Here is a 20,207-nt window from a genome sequence, read left to right on the forward strand (position 1 = left end):
TGCCGGTGGATTGAACGCACGACCTTCCGGTCAGAGCTGTCTTGCCTTCAGTAGCTTATTGTTACTTTCTGGTGTTACCATTAAATCAAATCAAACAGCAACACTGACTGCAGCTCGACTCTGATTGGTCGGCGCTCCTCTGTGATGGCTCATCTCTCTCTTATGATTGGTCGGCTCTCCTATCCCCTCGGTCATCTCCCCACTCTGATTGGTCACATCTCCACCCCGACTTCCGTCTTTTCGTCAAGGACCCTTAATAAGAAGGATAAGACATCTCACGTCACAGGAGCCATGTGTCGTTTCACCTTTGAAAAATGATTCCACCAGATTAAAGAAAACACATTACGTGATGTTGACCGATGCCCCATTCGGTCATGTATCCTGATGTAGTTAGCTAATCTAGCTCTATTTTGGACCAAACGGGGGTTTGAGTCGAGCTATGCAGCTGCTGAACAGAGCAATGATCTGTTTAGAGACCAATAATAAGGAAAACTAATGGACACATTTACACATAATTCGTTTTCTTTAATCTGGTGGAAGCATTTTTCAGTCAAAGCCGGTGAAACGACACAGATATGATGGTTTATAATTGGACTTACCCTGCCTGCTCCATTCACTTCAATATAACTGGCCTGAGTGATGATGTCTCTTCCTTCTTTACAGGTTCCTTGCGTTTCGTCTGCCCTCAGGGGCGTGTGTGTGGTGACGTCAGACGGAGTGGATCCATCATGGCGGATCACTCGGTATTGGTGGTGGCGGGAGCGCTCGCGCCGCGGCCCGGCGGGACCGGACCGGAGCTCGAGCGGCTGCTACAGCAGGTGGAAACAGGTGAGGCTGTGACTTCACACACCTGACAGACCGAGCCGGTACCGATAGAACCGACAGAGCCACGCGCCCACAGCCGTTAACCACAGCCACGCCGGAACGTCTGCGGCTCGCCTTCAAAATAAAAGCCTATGAAGCGGACCAGCTGCAGTCACGTCGTTATAAAGCGCTTCTATTGTTTCATTAATTGGTGGTAAAGTCGCATACAGATTCCGATCCCCGGCTACTATTTAAACAATTTGGGTTGTTGGGGCCAGCACTGCGTGTCAAGCTGTATTAACTGAGCCTGCTTTAGGACTTATATAAGTAGGCCTATTGGCTGAAAACCATTCCAATCAATGAATCAAAGTTATGAAATCCCCCTTTTAGTTTACCTTTGTTTATGCTTATAAAGCATGTTACTTGTAGGCTACTTGAGTTCTCCCCTGGAAGTGATGTTGGTATCATTGGGCCATTGTATTTTAGCAAACATGACAACACTCTTTAGCCTTTATAATGTCTTTAATTTACAGCAGATCACCTGAATGCCGTTCTGTATTTAAACTGTATTCTGCATTATTATGAAACTGTTTCTCAATCAGCTTTAATTTGAAAAACTATACAGGAAGTTGTATGTCTTCACTCTGGTTGTCATTTTGTAGGCTACAGTAGGTTACAGCCAAACTCCAGGGCCGCTGGAAGTCATTTTAAGCAGGGGGTGCTGGGAGGAAGGGACTCTCGGTGGGGCCCGCAAGGGCCCCGCCGAAAAAAATTTGGACGTTTTTTTTTTACATTTTTTTGCCATATTTAGAGGAATATCTCATTTTAAATTAACATTAGGATACTGTTGTGATGTAATTATTCAGTATTTTCTCCTTTTCTCACTCATTCAGAGCAAAGAGGGAGATATATAGCATGATGACAATGCTCTATATCTCCCTATTTGCTCTGAATACACCAGTTAACATGACACAGACTTAACATGATAGAAATATTATCAGCAAACTTAATGACTAGACTAATTATTCTGATCTGAATGGCATATATCAATAGACACTAACTGGGTTTCCATCCACCTCTGGATATTCGCATTTACCCAAAATGCGAATATAAACTTGAATGGAAACACCAGAAATTCGAATAAAGGTCGAAATATCGCATAAATGTTTTTACGCTTGGAGGGGGTGGATTTATCAGCGTATCGACAGTAGGAAGATGCGAACTTTTGCAATGGAAACAGATTTTGCGAATTAACGATGACGTACCAGATGTGACTTCACTTCCGCTTCATGCTACTCCAGGGGGAAATGGTGGCGATTAGCGCCAGGCAGTCTGAATGAAATTGAATGTAACGTTCGCAATTCTATGTATTAAATTCTAAAAAACGACCCTCAACATTTGGGAAGGCTAAGCCACACAACTAGTTCGTTATAATCTAACATCATGCTTTGAAGGCGACTTTACGACGATGAGGACGGTGATCATCACCATCACCGGGTGACGACTCAATCAAAGCAGGTCTCCGCTGATAGAGATCTCTTACAGGCACACAGGCACTTTACGCCTCCTCCTGACGAGAAGCGCCACCGACTGCTCAACCTGCCGACTCCCAAAACTCGCTAAACAAAACTGAATGGAAACATGCATAAATTCGCATTTTATTTTGCGGATTTTCACAAAATTCGCTTGAATTATGCGATACATTTGGATGGAAACCCAGTTATTGACTCCTCTCTTTGCTGTATAGTGGGAGGTGCATTTTTGAGTAGGCTATTAAAATAGCATGTCAAGTTCACATTTCTTTATTGCCAGATTAAACAATTCGTATTGGTTGTTGGTTGGTTCAACACAACATGTGCGTGCATGCGCGCTTCTTCTTCTTCTCTAGCCTACAAGCATGTAACTTCCTTGATTGTTATTGTTGATAATTCTATTTAAATATGCTACATTTTAATTTCCCGAAACATTCTTAAACAAGAAAGGAACATAGTGCACTGCAAAATATTTTTAATTACATTTGTAAAAAAAAAAAAAAATTTGGAAAAAATCTAGGGGGTGCTGCAGCACCTGCAGCACCCCTACTTCCCGCGGCGCTGCCAAACTCTGATCATTCATTGCTTTCATTACTTTATTATTAAGCCCGTAACAGCCCAACTCCAGCTGCTCTCTTTATAGGTTAGTGTTTTAATTAATAAGTTAAAAAAAATTGTGTGTGTGTGTGTGTGTGTGTGTGTGTGTGTGTGTGTGTGTGGTTAATGTACAAAATACTAAGACTAAAGTACCATTCTCATAGACTTCAGTGTATTGTATTATATAAGAGAGAAACACAGCAGCAGCGACTTCATGGAAACAGGCGAGTTGAATTCACAGTTGAAAGACTTGTAACATTACTCACATTGGGTTGAAAACAGGAAAGAATGTGACGTTTCTTCTTTGTCTTAACATTTTCACAACAACAGAACCGATTTCTGCTTATCCTCCCCTCCCCCTCCTCCTCTTCTCCACTCTACCAGTGCAGTGGCTCTGCCGCTTCTCTGACTTGGGGACAGGGTACGCTTGTTTAATGCCGCGCGTGCGTTCCCGGTTGAATGGAGTGGATGAAGCCTTTTTTATGATTAAATCTGCTCAATTTGAATTCAAACAGATAATTAATCATGATAGTCTGATGTAGAAGGCTCAGAGGTCGATGGGGGTCGGCGCCATCGTCCATCGTGCCAACCCTAATGTGAGATGACAAGCAAGATGCAGTGAGGAAGAGGAGATGACTCCTTCTCAATTAAATCCCCACAGAGAAAGAGTGTGAGGTTACAATAATCCCATTATGATGATGACTTTTTATCGATGATTAACGGCACACCGAACGTAATCATTCATATGGTAAACAAACCCGCCTCCAGTAACGTTACTTGGGCAAGTGCGTGCAACCCACCGCCTCCCCGCTGTCTGACAACTACATGTGTGCACTCTGTATACCAACGTGTGTACAATAAAGATTTAAAGTGGGGGGGGGGGATGCCTTTGCCCTGTCAAACAGAGATGTCTGTATTCCAGCTGTTTGACAAGGAGATGTCACATCTCTGTGTATAAATATATGATTGATTGATTGATAGATAGATAGATAGATAGATAGATAGATAGATAGATAGATAGATAGATAGAACTGACAGAATAGGCTGTATACTATACTAGGTAGAGTAAAACTTGTTTGTGTGGATTGCCTGACATTGATTCATTCCCACTTATTAGACACTTTCTGATGGTAAAATTAGCATAAAAAGCAAAACACAGAATTCAGAAAAATTAAAACGGAATTCGGGGGGAAATAAAATGGAATTTGGAAAACAATAAAACGGATTTCATATGGCTCTACCGTAATGTTACAGCCAGACCTGAGCCTACGTTAGTCTATGAGCCAATTTGGCACACAGATAGGCAACCTGAACGTTCCATTTTAGCATGTTGTCCATTTGTATCCCCAGATAATTATATGAGCCGACCTGCTCAATGTCCCTGCTGTCCCCAATGACCACAGGAATGATAAAAAAATTAAATAAGAGTCTGCACACTGGCAAGTGGCAACTGCTCCCAAACATTGAATCAGACCACAAGCGTGTGACGTTTTGGGGCAAAGCCTTTCCTCAGACACGAGACAAGTGTAAAAAACACACCCTGATTAAATCTTTGGGAGCAACTACTTTTTTATCCTTGTACTTCGATCCTGCACCTGGTTTTAATGTTTTATTGCTGGATGTGCCTTGTACCAAATCAAAGATCAAAGATCATTTCTTTAGTTTTAGAAGTGTTTAGAATGAGGTGATTACTCTCACACCAGGCCTGAAAGGTAGACATCTCTCTGTGAAACTCCAGGGGGCAGCAGACGGAATAATTGTGTCATCTGAAAATTGGATGACATAGTTGTTCGGCTGAGTATTCCTACAATCCTTGGTATACTATACGCTGTAAACAGAAACGGTGAGCTCACCCCGCCTTGGGGAACCCCCGTCCTACAGTATTTGACCATGGAGAGAGAGAGAGAGCACAAATGAATTACCTTTACCTGTTGAGACCTTGTTGGCTCAGTTAATTTGTGCGGTATGGAAAAAATGAATACCGTGGCAGCCCTACACAAAGTAGGCAGGCTATTAGGGCTGAGAATTGAAATGCCAATTGACATTCAGTAAAAAAACAGTTTGGTGATTCTATTCATGTGCTGATATACGGTCGTTTGAGAGTGAAACGGCGGTACTGGTCTGGTGCGAGCAGGAAACTGAGGAAGTACTGTATGACCCTGATTATTTATTGTTTGCTTATCGGCCTGAAGGTCTGAACTGAAGTGTCCCAGCCGGGAAACTAGAGGTCATCTCACCAAGCGACACCTCTGAATTACACCCAATAACAGTGCGGTTGTGGCGGTTGCTTGCCATCCACCGTGGTTGGCTTGTCTATAGAGAGGCAAAGTGGAACGTCACTTCCTGCTTCAGCACTGTACCAGAGATTTTCATCCGCCATTTATTTTCCCATCGACATTTCGTAAAATGCGTATAAAACGTTTTACTGGTTCAAACCAAACGTTCAGCTAACGCTATAATCGGGAGAGACCATAGAACATTTCACTCGGGCCAAAACGTAAAAAAAAATGCGGGTTTGAAGAAGATATTTTTTCTATGTTTTTTTAAGTTTTGGTCTGAGTGAAATGTTCTATGGTCTCTCCCGATTGTAGCGTTAGCTGAACGTTTGGTTTGAACCAGTAAAACGTTTTTTAAGCATTTTACGAAATGTCGATGGGAAAATAAATGGTGGATGAAAATCTCTGGTACAGTGCTGAAGCAGGAAGTAGGCGGTCACTTTGTCTCTCTATGTACGCGACTGGCAATATTACTTATTGTGACAATATGAAAGTAGCCGTCTAGAAATGTTTCAATGTCCGGTCATTTAGCTGCCAGCTGGCGCTTATGGAAAACCCTGCAGTCCCTGATTGGCCAGTTACATCATCAACTATAACACAGTCCCTGATTGGCCCGGTTACGTCATCAACTACGACACAGTCCCTGATTGGCTGGTGACATTATCAACTACAACACAGTCCCTGATTGGCCCGGTTACGTCATCAACTATGACACAGTCCGTGATTGGCTGGTTACATGATCAACTAGGACACAGTCCCTGATTGGCTGGCTGCAGTGTAATTGGAGGAAATGGCTGTTGGGTGGCTGGAAGTCCAGACTGTGAGGTTTACGTGATCAATCAGGATGGTTTTAACCAGGCTACAGTCTGTGGTCAGTCTGTGATATTCACAGCCTTTTGGTTTGTGAAAGAGGAAGTAAGTAACATCACTTCCTGTCGGCTGAGGCGGGGAAACAGAGAGGAGAGAAACATAGTGAGATGTTGTTATTTCTTCGCACATGAATGATTGTAAACTCAGGGTAAATGAATGACAATAACTATGAAACTGTGGAGTGTGCAGGAAAGATTAGATGATTTGCTGTATCCAATCAATGGTATTTATTCCAAACACTCCAACTCTCAACATTACATGCTATGCAATGTAATGTATGCATGAGGCTAATATCTTCTCGTAGCTTGCTTCAACTGAACTGACTGAGTTAACCCGGAAGCTACGGCAACTCTCTACTAGGTCCGAAAGGCTCTGTCTTAAAGGGCCAGCGGCACAAGCTGTCTCTAGAGGTATGCCACAGAACTATTAATAATTATGAAATTATGAATATATTTATGAAATTTGAATATCCATGACTTTTCCAAAACTAAAAAAAATATTTTTTATCACTTTTCCAGGGTATGGAAATTATATTTTAAATTTCCATGACTTTTGCAGGTTTTTCATGCCCGTACGAACCCTGAAATTAGTTTGGTTGTACTACTTTTCAGTAACTTGCAAAATAGTCTTAAAAAAACGATATGAAAAAGAATTGTGATAAGATCGTGGATCGTGATCCTGCCTGAAAAAATCATGATATGATATTTTTGCCATATCGCCCACGCCTACTAGGCAACTGTGATTGGCTCCCAGGATGACCACGATTAGATGTTGGAGTAATCTCGTGTGCAGCTCAGTCAGATGAGCCTGGTTTCCTGTGTTGAGAAACGGATGATGTCATCTGCTCATTTGTGTATCTGATCAACAGTAGGAAGCACATCAGCTGTTTCAGAGCGGAACAGAGAGAGAGCGTTTATCTGATCTTCATTTGTTTATTATTGAATGGATCCCCATGGAGAGGCAAAGTGACCGCCTACTTCCTGCTTCAGCACTGTACCAGAGATTTTCATCCGCCATTTATTTTCCCATACACATTTCGGAAAATTCTTATAAAAATAGTTTTACTGGTTCAAACCAAATAGCAAAACGAGACTATTGCAAACAGCTCGAAAATAAACTGGACACGGAACAACCCTAGGCACCTATGGAGAGGCCTCCATGCAGCCACTGATTTCAAAGGGGACAAACCACAGCCCCAAAACACCTCGCCCTCCCTGCCAGACGAGCTGAACGCGTTCTACGCAAGGTTCGACCCCTCCGCTAAACCACCCAACACCGGCAACCCCCCACCCCAGGCCCCCACAGTCAGGAACCCCCACCCACAACCCCCCCACCCCCACTCAGAGAACCAGGAAAATAATCAAGGACCCAACCCACCCACTCAACAACATGTTCTCCCTGCTACCATCTGGTAGGAGATACAGAACCCCCCAAAACCCGGACAAGCAGACTACGAAATAGCTTCATCCCCAGCTCAAGCATTTCACTGTGTGTACTTGTACATTCGTGTGACAATAAACATCTTGTATCTTGTATCAAATGGTACAGATATATTTAGAAACAGGAGAGATCGCATAACATTTCACTGGGACCAAAACGTTAAGAAAATGCGGGTTTAAAGAAAATATTTTTTCAATGTTTTTTAAAGTTTTGGTCTGAGTGAAATGTTCTATGGTCTCTTCCGATTATAGCGTTAGCTGAACCGTTTGGTTCGACGAAGTACAACTATTTTATAAGCATTTTACGAAACGTCTATGGGAAAATAAAAATCTCTGGTAGAGTGCTGAAGCAGGAAGTGACGTTCCACTTTGGCTCTCTATTAGCTGCTGCCTTAGATGACAGTCTTCCTGGGGTTCAAGCAGGGCCATGCAGCCATGATGACATCATCAGCCAGGCTGCAGCTGAGTCTGAGATGCACTATGCACATGGTGTGTGTACGTACGGCAAGCACAGTGGACCAAAGCAGCAAAGTGACTGTGCCCCTCAAAACACAGGCGGTGTGTGTGTGTATGTGTGTGCAGTCAGACAGCATCCAGTGAGGATCTTTATATAGAAGTTTCCACTGCGCACGCACATGCGCGCGCACACACACACACACACACACACACACACACACACACACACACACACACACATTACTGCAGTGTTGGTGTACTGCTGGAGCTACTGGTCGGTGAGCGGTGAGCTGCACGATCACTGGACAGGCGACATGTCATTCATGCCCCAAAACTAAACATAGTCTGTTTTACCGCCTATTTGACTCTAAATGGGAGCATGATTTACTAAATGAACATCATGCTGTGTTGAAGAAGACTTGAAACTAGACATTGATTGCTGGAATATAAAGTGTCTGACGCCGCAAACCTTAGTGCTCAATTCTGATATATCTCAGATCAGATTTCAGTTTCATTTCTGTGTCCTTTTAACAGGCGAGACAGCTCACACCAGCCACACGCGTGCCACGCTCAAGACACGCTGAAGCGATCGTTCAGGATTCTGTTCTATTTTCTATATTTTCTATTTCCTCTGACCGTGTGTGTGTGTGTGTGTGTGTGTGCGTGTGTGTGTGTGTGTGTGTGTGCGTGCGTGCGTGCAGGTCTGCGGCGCTGGCCCGTGGATCTGGACGTCTCAGTTCTGGACCAGCAGCTGAAGCTCTTTGTGTCGAGACACTCTGCCTTCTTCTCTGAGGACGTTCCAGGTGAGGAGCACACACACTCACACACACACACACACACACACACACACACACACACACACACACACACACACACACACACACACACACACACACACACACTGCCTTCTTCTCTGAGGATGTTCCATGTGAGGAACACACACACATTAGGGCTGTCCCTGATACGTCGATTAGTCGACGTCATCGACTACGTAAATACGTCAACTTGCATAACGTGCGTCAATGTGTCGGAAGTAAGTGAAGAAAAGATCATTAATACAGATAGCTCCGTTCCAATTTCAGATTTCAAAATACAAGTTTTTAATGGGTTCTGTGTGCGTTAGACTTGTGTAGAATGGCTTTTATTTCGGGGGAAATACGACCGGAAGTCATATTGTTGTTGTCGGATAGCGGAAGTGGTTTCAGTGAAAGTGAAGTTGGCTCCGTCTATCACATGGATTTGGTAACTTATTCCCAACTCCCATGAAGCAACAGGGACAGGATCAGCTACAAAACATTGTCCACCATGATCTAAGTGTGGGAGTGTTTTAGACCGAGACCCAAGAACTTTTTGTATCACGCATATTAGGATTATAAACACGTGGGACGTGTTTGTTAGTATAACGTTAGTCACTTAAGCACAAATTATGCTCAAGCGAAATCGGCGGCGCTGACTGCGCCGAGGGGGTCGCCGCAGCTGGGCGTCCTATCGGCGCAGCTCGGCGGAGGGGGCGTGCAGCTCCTCGAAAATGTGACTCCGCGGCGTCAACTCATTGTTGTGAGGAATGAGGAAATGCCATTTCCTCATTTAACAGTGCTTGTCCCTCATCTAGCAAAGCCTTCTGCAGGCTCACCGGAATGAGTTTTGAAATGGAGGGACAATAAAATGTCCCCCCACGATATGATTCCAAGTTCTTGGTAAACGACACGATAACGTTTTGGACGTGTACTGCAGCCAATGCGCCGAGTTAACGTTCGAGTATGTACAGTCTCGCTGTCGCCGCTCGTCGGCGGCAAGGCTCCAAGTCGAGGCTGCGCAGAACCTTGTCAGCGCCTTTACAGGAATATAAACTAGTCACCTTTAGGTGACAGTAACCTTTTTCATCTTAAAATAGGAGGATTTCTGAGTGGTATTTCTGCCCTGGTATCTGTCACCTTTTTCACTACCAACGACTATGCATCCCTGCACTTAATTAATGCAAATTAAATCATTTAAATTACTTTCCTTGCCACACACTAATGAAAAAACGTCTGCCAGTGATTATCTAAACTGCATATACACAACACATACACACACACACACACACACACACACACACACACACACACACACACACACACACACACACACACACACTCTGCCTTCTTTGAGGACGTCCCAGGTGAGAAACACACACACACACACACACACACACACACACACACACACTCTCTGTCATCTTTGAGGATGTCCCAGCTGAGGATAAAGGGTTACGTTTCCTGCGTGCGTGTGTGTTTGCGCGCACATGCGTCTCCAGGCTGCAGCAGCCTCTCAGCTGACTGTTTTTGTGTGTTTGAACCAGACAAGCTGTCTGCCTCATATGGCCCATTTCCACCGCTGGTATCAGCGCAGCCCCGCCCAGCTCGTCTCGCTTTTTTGTCTCATTCCACCGATCAAAAATGTGGACAGCCCGGGTTGAGTCGGGGGTTGAGTCGTGCTAGTTTTGGTCCCTGCTTTGTTGAGGTTCCAGCGCTGTGGACCCGGTACCATACCGTGATGTGAAAACGCTGCAGACGACTGATTGGTCAGGCAGAATCATGTTTACTGTATCTACTGTCAATGCTGGATACCAGTTTAGTGAGGCTTACCTTCTCTTCTGTTATTTCCATCAGTCTTTTGTGTTGGTGCCTTCGGCTCTGGTGAAATAAAATCGATCTCCTTGCTCAGCTTTAACATGACGGTGGTTTTAAATTGTTTTGAGAGAGAAAAAGTCCGCTCCTCGGGAAGCCCTTTGTAGTTGTGTGCTACGTCGGCTCTGCTAGGCCAGAGGCGGGGGTTTAGCGAAGCCCGCGGTCTTGCCTGGTGAGAGGCCGCTGGGGTAGAGGCTTCCCTTCTCCCCCTAGCGCAACTCCCGTCCCTCGCGCAGTGCATGCATGTGAGTTTGAATAACAACAAAGTGATATCCATTCTCATCGCCGATTGCCACATTTGCCCATGTACACTGTATCATGTACACGGTCATTTACAGGCACCAGTATTTCATTTACTTATATTTACTTATATTTCATTTACTTTTATTTTCAGTTTAAAAGTTCCGTGTATGGATTTAATTTTAACGTTATACGTTATAGCCTACTTGGGCTATGGGCGGAGGACAGATATGCGGTCGCTATGACGACCAGGTGTGGGCGAAGGCGAGTAAACTTGTTATGGAAACAGTCTATATCAAGTAGAGACGAGTAAGACCAGGTCGAGTAGAGCTGTACTGTGCTGTTATATGTGGTGGAAATGAGCCAATAGAGTGCCTAAGTCACGCCCTCCTCTGGGTTCGACATAAATTTTTCCAGAGAGGTTAAAATGCTTCTAAAAATACTTTGACTACCAAGCGATTCAGCTATTTTTATAATCAGGAGAGACCATAGAACATTTCACTCTGACCGAAACTAAACAAAAGAGCGGAAAATTTTGCCCTTTTTTTATCCGATGTTCGGAGGGACACCTTGACGGAATCTCTTCAAATCACTCCCAAACATTTCCTAAAGTGCCATAAGGCTGAATAGCCACACCACTGCACTGCAGGCTTCACGTTATTTGTGCTTGTATGAGTCTGGACAAACATGGATGTCGTCTGCAACTTGACCTGTTGGTGCAAGCATGCGTGAGCCGTATCTCTCTGTCGCCCCCTCAGGCCAGCGGACGTTGCGGCACAGCGGAGAGGTTCTGGACACACAGGTGGTCGTGAACCCGGCCCACGAGTTCGTCTGCTCAGAGGTACCGACCCACACTTCACTTTACTGTCTCCTCAAGCTTTAACATTCATCTCTCAAAGTGTTCTTACATTTTAACTTTTACCCCCACTAGGGGGTGTGCCATATCATATTGTTATCGATATATCGTTACAGTTCATTATCATATCGTCAAAAATTCATATTGTGATAATGTCAATATTGTTGATGTAATGGGCATTCGGGTAGTGTAGCGGTAGATTCCCTGCCTACCAACATGAGGGTCGCAGGTTCGCGCCCTCTCTATGTCTCCTTGCTCATGTCTCCTGGCTCTCTCTATGTCTCCTTGCTCTCTCCTTGTGTCCTTGCTCTCTCCATGTCTCCTTGCTCATGTCTCCTTGCTCTCTCTATGTCTCCTTGCTCATGTTTCCTTGTCTCCTTGCTCTCTCCATGTCTCCTTGCTCTCTCCTTGTCTCCTTGCTCATGTCTCCTTGCTCTCCAGGTGCGTCGGCTGGTCTGTGATGCGTCTCGACACAAGCTGCTGATTCTGGCCGGTCAGTGTCTGGAGGAGAGTGGAGACATTGTGCTGCAGAAAGGCTGCTTCTCTCTCAACAACTTCCTCCACATATTTGCTGATGAAGAGGTGAGAGTCCTCTGTCAGTGTGTTGGTCAGTGGTCAGACTCCTCTGTCAGTGTGTTGCTCAGTGGTCAGACTCCTCTGTCAGTGTGTTGCTCAGTGGTCAGACTCCTCTGTCAGTGTGTTGCTCAGTGATCAGACTCCTCTGTCAGTGTGTTGCTCAGTGATCACACTCCTCTGTCAGTGTGTTGCTCAGTGATCAGACTCCTCTGTGAGTGTGTTGCTCAGTGGTCAGACTCCTCTGTCAGTGTGTTGCTCAGTGATCACACTCCTCTGTCAGTGTGTTGCTCAGTGATCAGACTCCTCTGTCAGTGTGTTGCTCAGTGGTCAGACTCCTCTGTCAGTGTGTTGGTCAGTGGTCAGACTCCTCTGTCAGTGTGTTGCTCAGTGGTCAGACTCCCCTGTCAGTACCCGTGTTCGGAATGGTTCACTCGTTCACAATTCCCCAACACTAACGACCAAATGAATTTCACACACTACCTCACTCTTCTTTTGTGTGGATGATGAATCACACATGGGAAAGAAATGAGCTATTAGAAGTATTATTACCTGTGCCGCTACTCATGCGATTTACATGATCTATTGTGCTTGTGGCCTTGCCTATGTTGGCAAGACCGTGCGCAAATTAAAACACATGAGCGAACATAAGAGTTTCTATTCGGCGCAATGACAGGGATGACTCTTGCTTGTCCATGGTTCAGCTGTTGTGAATGTTGTGAATCAGCTGGCGTGGCTACTGAATATTTATGCGGGTGCGCGTCGAATCCGTGTGTGTTGGCCGATACCCGAACAAAAGCCGAGCAGCCAATCGATACTAGCTATGCAAATACAAGACTGAGGCTTTGTTTGACCCAGTTTCCGTCACGAAAACAACTTGAGTTTTATTTAACAAGATTCATGTATCTAATGACCCAAAAAAGTCTTAATTTTTATATGGAATGGATAGTTCAAATAAAACATGGTGTACTAATGTAATGTTTTCAAGAAATACACTTTAGATCCTTGACCCAAACTTACTTTTGTCACTTAATAAAAGTCTTGTTTAAGTGAAGTCACTGTGTGGGAGTCAACTGCTTCTATAAGCATCTTATGAAATGTCTGTAGTATGCCTAACCCGGAACTTAATTTTGATCAGGAATTAATGATGGGGAGGCGATGGGGAGGCCAGACTGGCCGACGCGCATAGATGCGTCATCAGGCATTTTCCGCTTACCAGGGTCACTTGCTAAAGAAAAACCATTAAGACCATTAATTAATATTTCCATGCGTTTTGCAATCAAATGAAAGTTTTTCACCCGCCATAACTCTGTTTCCCTGGTAAGTGGTAACACCTGAGGGTTTGACTAATGCCAGGAACAATCATTACCATCCCATCACCTTCTCATGCAATGGAAATTATCACTGCTCCAATAAATAGGACCACGACTTGGCAACAGGAGGTCATCTAGTCCGCTTGGCTCATAGAACCCTTTGGCTCAGCTATGAACTAGAAAGCTAATGTTATGCTAGCAAGTTTCAAGGGCAATAACATTGCGTATGGTTGAGAAACAGTAAATATTTAAAACAAATCACAGATACAACAGCAGCCAAGTGAATTTCAAGATTTCCACCAACAAATGATAGGCCATGTGTACAGACAGTTTCACTGGAACTACTTAGGTGTCTATTATCAGCCAATCAGAATAAAGTTTTTTGAGACGATGTTTTTCTGATGTTTAGATTTCTAAAGCTGTTCTTCTGTGTGAACAGGTTGGACAGTTGTTGAGTTCGGCAGACCCGACAGTGAAGGCCAGCCTGACCCTGAGCTGCCCAGACTACGGGCTGTGGAAGGACTCTGCGCTGCAGAAACACAACCTGCAAGACTTCATGGACATCAGGATCAACCCTCCCCTGGTCCTCCCGGAGATGGAAGGTCTGCAGGAGTTCACGGAGTACCTCTCTGAGTCTCTGGAGCCAGAGTCACCCTTTGACCTCCTGGAGCCACCCAGCAACGTGGGCTTTCTGAAGCTCTCCCGGCCCTGCTGCTACATCTTCCCCGGTGGGAGGGGAGACTCTGCCTTCTTCGCCGTTAACGGCTTCAACATCTTGGTGAATGGCGGCTCTGACCTCCGCTCGTCTTTCTGGAAGCTGGTTCGACACCTGGACAGGATCGACTCGGTGCTGCTGACCCACATTGGCGTCGACAATCTCCCCGGACTGAACAGCTTGCTGCTGAGGAAAGTGGCCGAGCAGGAGGACGAGTCTGCTGGGTCTCAGAGTGCCGAGGACTGGGTGAAGAACCTGATCTCTCCTGAAGTCGGGGTGGTGTTCCTCAACGCTCCGGACAGGCTGAAGTCCATCCAAGGAGATCCCAAAGAGCTACGGAGCTGTGACCAAGCAGCACTCGCTCTACAGCACTTAGAAAGGCTGGCCATCAAACCCGAGCTTCTCAGCCGGTCCAGTGGACCCAGCATTGAGCCGGTCATCCTGTTTCACAAGATGGGCGTCGGCCGTCTGGAGTTGTACACCCTCAATCCAGTCAAAGGCAGTAAAGAACTTGAGACTTTCATGCAGACTTGGCCAATCAATGGATCAACCATGAAGGGCTCAGATCTTCCACTGCCATGCCTTGTTTCCATTTGTGCTTTGCTGGTCTGGCATCCGTTCAACCCTCAGGAGAAGATCATTCGGGTTCTTTTCCCTGGATGTACCCCACAGGCCAAAATCCTGGAGGCACTTGAAAAACTGAAACATCTAGATTTCCTCAAGCACCCGGTGGTGTGCTTGAGAGACCTAGAGACGTCCAAAACAGAGAAACAACCAAAGCGAGCGGAGAGTCGTGAAAGCCTTAAATCTCAGCCAAAAGACTCTAGACCCAGTAGTGCCTTGCTCAAGGACAAGCTCGGACGAGTGGATGTCAAGAAACAGGAAGTGAAAACAAAGCCAAAGGCAGCAGGTGACTCCGCCCCTAAAGAGGGGAAAGACGGGGAGGAGAAGTCCAAACTGAAGGATGGCGAAGCGAAAGTAAAGCTAGCAAAGCCTGCTGAAAAGTCTGTCCCAAAGAAAGATCTGTTGAAAGAAGAGAAAAAGGAGGTGAAAAAGAAGGATGAGAAGACCCCCGCTGGTGCTGTCAAGAAAGAGGAGATTGGGGAGAAAAAGAAAGAACCGGTAAAGAAGGAACCTCTAAGTTCAAAGCCAAAGAAAGATATTAAACCTGATACAAAGAAAGATGGCAAGAAGGATGTGAAACCGGAGGAGAAGAAAACGGCAAAATCTGCTGTTAAAGAAGTGAAGAAAGGAATGAGCGGGGCTACGAGCACAGCGTTGACCGCAAACTCAGACACAAAAAAAGCTTTAGCCAAGAACGGAACTCTAAAGAAAGACGGAACTCTGCCCAAGAAAGACGCTTTGAACAAGGGTACAAAAGCCAAGTTGAGTGTAAAGGAGCAGAATAACCAGAGAACCTCTGGTATGGAGACTGATCGCTCCAAGATGTCCACGCCTGAGGACATGACGGCAGAATTTGAAAAACTTCGGTTAGAAAACGACAACGGGAACAGTGGTCAAAACTCAAAGGCCACAGTGGTAGCAAACTCTGTGGGTGACGGAGACTCTCTTGAAGTAGCGAGGGCCAACGGGAACCAGAAGTCGATGGTAGAAAGTCCAGAGAAGTTCCACTGTCTGGAGACACCGGTTCAGCTGGACCAAGCCACGGCCTCCTCACCTCTCGCCAAAACGCCAAAAAGCGAGCGCAGTGTTAACTTTGATCTGACTCCAACTGCGTACAGGCAGGGTGAGGGCTCCCTGAACAATGGACAAGAAGATGATATCTGTGGTAGCCCAGAGGAGAAGACTCTGGAGCTGGTTTCTCCTGCAGACTCCGCTCCTAGCAGTGCGGGTCACACTCCATTCCATCAGTCCCACGAGGAGGAGGTTCAGGGTTCAGGTGAGGACAGCAGCCTCGGTACCAGAGTCCCGAGCCTGGGCTTTGAGGACTTTGAAGACAACCAGGGAGGTTCTTGTAGAACGTCTGTCCTGGAGACCTCCACGTCTTCTCAGGAGAAACAGTCCAGTCTTTTGACCCTCAGTCCTTTCAAAGACAACCTGCCAGACTCCTCCCCCACCGTGACCTCCATGCCCGCAGAGGTTGGCTCTCCTCACTCCACAGAGGTCGACGAATCACTGTCGGTTTCCTTTGAGCAAGTGCTGCCGTCTATCGAAGAATCGCCCAGAGGGACGCTAGGAGACCGATCATACTCTAACGGACATGTCAGCAACTCTGACTCCAAAACTGAGATGACTTTGCCTTTGAGAACGTCTCACCACCTGCACCATGGATATGGCTCTGAGGAACACATCCACGGGATGTCGGACCTTGTCCAAGATGTTCCACACGATGTAGACCTCTGCTTGGTGTCACCCTGCGAGTTCCAGCACCCCAAGTCCCCAGAGAGCCACCAGCAGCACGTTAGCCCTGGCCTAGCCGCCGCGAGCCCACCAGATCTCTCCGATAACAGCCACTCCCAGGATCTGGCCAGACCGCAGAGTCACAGCAGTCACAGCTCTGTATACAGCCAGGAGACTCCGCCCACATCAGTCAGTGACTCCGTCCTCACTACCACAGACTCCGATGTCCCCCCTGGAACCGAGGACTGTCCCTCCATCACCGCAGATTTAGACTCCGATGACGACTCGAGTGGTCTTTTCCCCCCTGATCATCCACAGGATCGTCCCAGCCCTCACGCCTCCCACAGGGGGCTGCCGCACTCCCCTCAGGATCCGCCCCCAGCCCCGATGAAGGACCTGCCCCCCTTACCGCCCCAGCCCGGAGCCTGCATGGCCGACACAGAGGCCGAGGCTTCAAGTCTCAAGAACCCAAAGATCTCAGCTGCTAAGACCAAGAAGCCGGCAGGAACCACCCAGAAGGTGCCGTCTGGAAACGCCGTGGCCCCGAACGTCAAGCCGAAGGTGGGCAGCATCGCGGCGGTGAAGACGACCTCCAGCCTCGACATGAAGCTCACGTCCAGAAGCTCCGCTGGCAGCTCCAGACTTGCTACTGCAAAAAACCCCAACTCAGGTAGGGATGTATGGTGCTGGAATAGGGATGGCATTTTAAGTAATATGAGTATTCAAGTGCATGTACAGTACTCACATTAATTTATTATAGAGTACCCTTGACTTCACTACCGGCCACCATTAGATGAAATACGGTAATTATGTTCTATCCTAAATGCTATGAATCCATTTTGGAAAAACATTCCATGAAGTTTGTCATTCAATGTCTTTTTTATTTTAGGTTTTCTGTAGAACAGTACACAAACAAAACAAAACAAACAGGCTCAGACACAGGAAAAGAAGAAAGAAAAAACATACAAACATCATCAACATTCAGCACTACCACGTGGTGCTATCAGCCGCACAAGGTGCCCCTGTGCCTATAAGAGATGCACATGGGATCCCACGCAAGGGGTCCTTGAGAAACCAGCCGGGTGAGTCACCCATCGCCCCTAACCTCATCGAGGTAGGCTGGAAATGGGTGGTTAGACATTTTTTAAAGTCCCTGGAAACCAAAATCCACAAAAACCTTCTAACAATTAAATTTAGGGTCTTATGTGAGTAATTGTGTGCCTCAGAAAGTAGGAGACATTAGTTTCAACCCAAAGCCCCAAAATCGCCACTTTTCTACAAGGTCTGGATTTCCACTTCCTCATTGAAGAGAGCGGTGCGCGCGGTGCTACAATGAATGATCTTATCACGTCATAAGGTTTAATCGAATCACACGCACGCACGGATGCACGCACACACACACACACAGTAGCGCTGTGCACTCGCAGCGGCAGTCTCTCTTCCTCTCTGTCAGTATGCGCCGAGCGTACACACACACACACACACTCCATCTCTCTTTCCTTCTCTCTCCTCTCTCTCCGTTTCCCTCCCTCTCTCTCTCTCTCTCGGAGGAGAAGTCCTGCACGCACACACACGGGACACGCCCACACAGTCCGCAGGAGAAAAGTCTAAAATCGAATTGATTCTCATGACTTTTGTCATGACTGTCAAACCTAAATTTATATACTTTGCGACGTTCATCATCGTTCAAATTTGGCTGGTGGCTTATTAACATAGGTTCCTGTGATGTGATGAACTCAAAATGCTAAATAATAAAAAATAATTTCTGGTTTCCAGGGACTTTAAGTGAGTTGGTTCTCAGGAACCTGAGTTTCTCCATCCGTATAACAGATGGTCTGTCAACCATAATTGAAAAGGAGGTGAAGAGGGGGACTTCCATTCCTTCAGAATGAGTTTTTTTTTTTTTTTTCAACAATTGTCCCCAGTGTCAGAGACTGTTTGTTGCACAGCTGTAGGGAAGTTCAGAGAGGACTCCGAGTAGCCGAAGATGGCAAGTTCTGCCTCCAGCTGAAGGGTTATTTTGTAGGCCTTAGAATACCAGTCAAATATTTTGGCCCAGAATCCCGTCCCATGAAGGGCAGAACAAGAAGGCATGAGATAGTGTGCTCTCAGACACCTGACACCTGTCACACAATGGTGAAACAGAAGGGAAGATCTTGTGGAATTTATCTTTGGAATAGTGAAGATGGTGAGCGACTTTAAACTGGATCAGCTGGTGTCTGCTATTAATTGAGCAGAGTTGTACCACAGACAGAATTCAATATCTTTATAATCTAGATCCCCACACGCACACCCTTAGCCTGTTCAGTGTAATGTAAAGAATATGAGAACACAGTGGTGAGATGCATCGTCCCCCACATTTTGTCAAAGTCCGGTCAGCGACGTGACGTCTGAGAAGAAGTGTAACGGACCGACCACGGTCCACATAGCGGAGGACACTTACAATAATATTTTGTCCTGCTCTTTCCCACGCAGCCACCAGAGGCTCTGTGGTGTACCTGGACCTGGCCTACCTGCCGTCAGGCCCCGCCTCCTCCAGCGTGGATGTGGACTTTTTCCGACGTGTGCGCTCGGCATGTTACATCGTGTCCGGAGATGAGCCGCGCAGAGAGGCCGCTATGACGGGCATCCTCAACGCTCTGCTGGAGGGGAAGACAGCCTGGCCCAATGTACAGGTGAGCTCAGGGTCCAACTAGGGGTGGGCGATATGACGATCTTAGATCGTTAACGATTATAATGGCTCCATGATCTGCCTTTCCAGACAGATCGTTAGTATGACGCTACATGCAGTGCACATTCTATCAGTTGCATTTCTATGTCTGAAAGACGACTCCAAAGTCCCCCCTTCACAACACAGAGAGGTTACCTTGACGAGCAGCAGGTTTTGATGTTTGCCTCATTTGCGCGTCTCGTTAATGCTGCTGCCTCTCTCATGTTCAAAATATTTTGAACATATTTTTTGTTTTGGTGAATGGTGAATTCAACATATTGCTATAATCAGAGCGAAATACAAAGAATATAAACACATATTGCATAATTACACCTCAAATTAGGTCAACAAACATTGACGATGACATCAACTCGGACAAACCGAGCTCTGAAATGATAGCTGAATTTCCAACCTGTAATTCCGACCTTGACAACCATCACTGATGATGTCATAGACATTGTGACATCATCAGTGACATTATTACTGATCAAAATCATCACTGCCTCGGCCACCCTGCATTTTGGAAATTTGGAGAGATACTGTTTGATACTGTTCCTCAGCGTTCATATCAGCCTGTTTCCTGCTTCTTTTCTGTCCTTTGACCCCTGACCTTTGCAGGTGACCCTGATCCCGACATTTGATTCGCTGGCCATGCATGCCTGGTACCAAGAGACACACGAGCGGCAGAGGGAGCTGGGCGTCACCGTGCTGGGCAGCAACAGCACCGTGGCCATGCAGGACGCCACCTTCCCCGCCTGCAAGGTTGAGTTCTGACCAGAGGGGGCAGGGTCGAGGT

The 20,207-nt window shown here is 46.2% G+C and overlaps 1 protein-coding gene across 1 annotated transcript; it reads left to right on the forward strand.

Annotated features, from left to right (window-relative positions):
• Positions 1–728: 728 nt before the first annotated feature.
• Positions 729–20,207, forward strand: map1sa (microtubule-associated protein 1Sa; the record flags this gene model as incomplete). Its single annotated transcript, XM_083647361.1, has 7 exons — positions 729–828; positions 8,676–8,777; positions 11,642–11,724; positions 12,181–12,321; positions 14,065–17,371; positions 19,177–19,376; positions 20,030–20,207. The coding sequence occupies 7 exons, from the start codon at positions 729–731 to the stop codon at positions 20,183–20,185; spliced, it is 4,089 nt and encodes a 1,362-aa protein (XP_083503487.1). The 3' UTR covers positions 20,186–20,207.

The sequence above is a fragment of the Poromitra crassiceps genome (genome assembly GCF_964638095.1).
Source record: "Poromitra crassiceps genome assembly, chromosome: 12".
NCBI classification, from domain to species: domain Eukaryota; kingdom Metazoa; phylum Chordata; class Actinopteri; order Beryciformes; family Melamphaidae; genus Poromitra; species Poromitra crassiceps.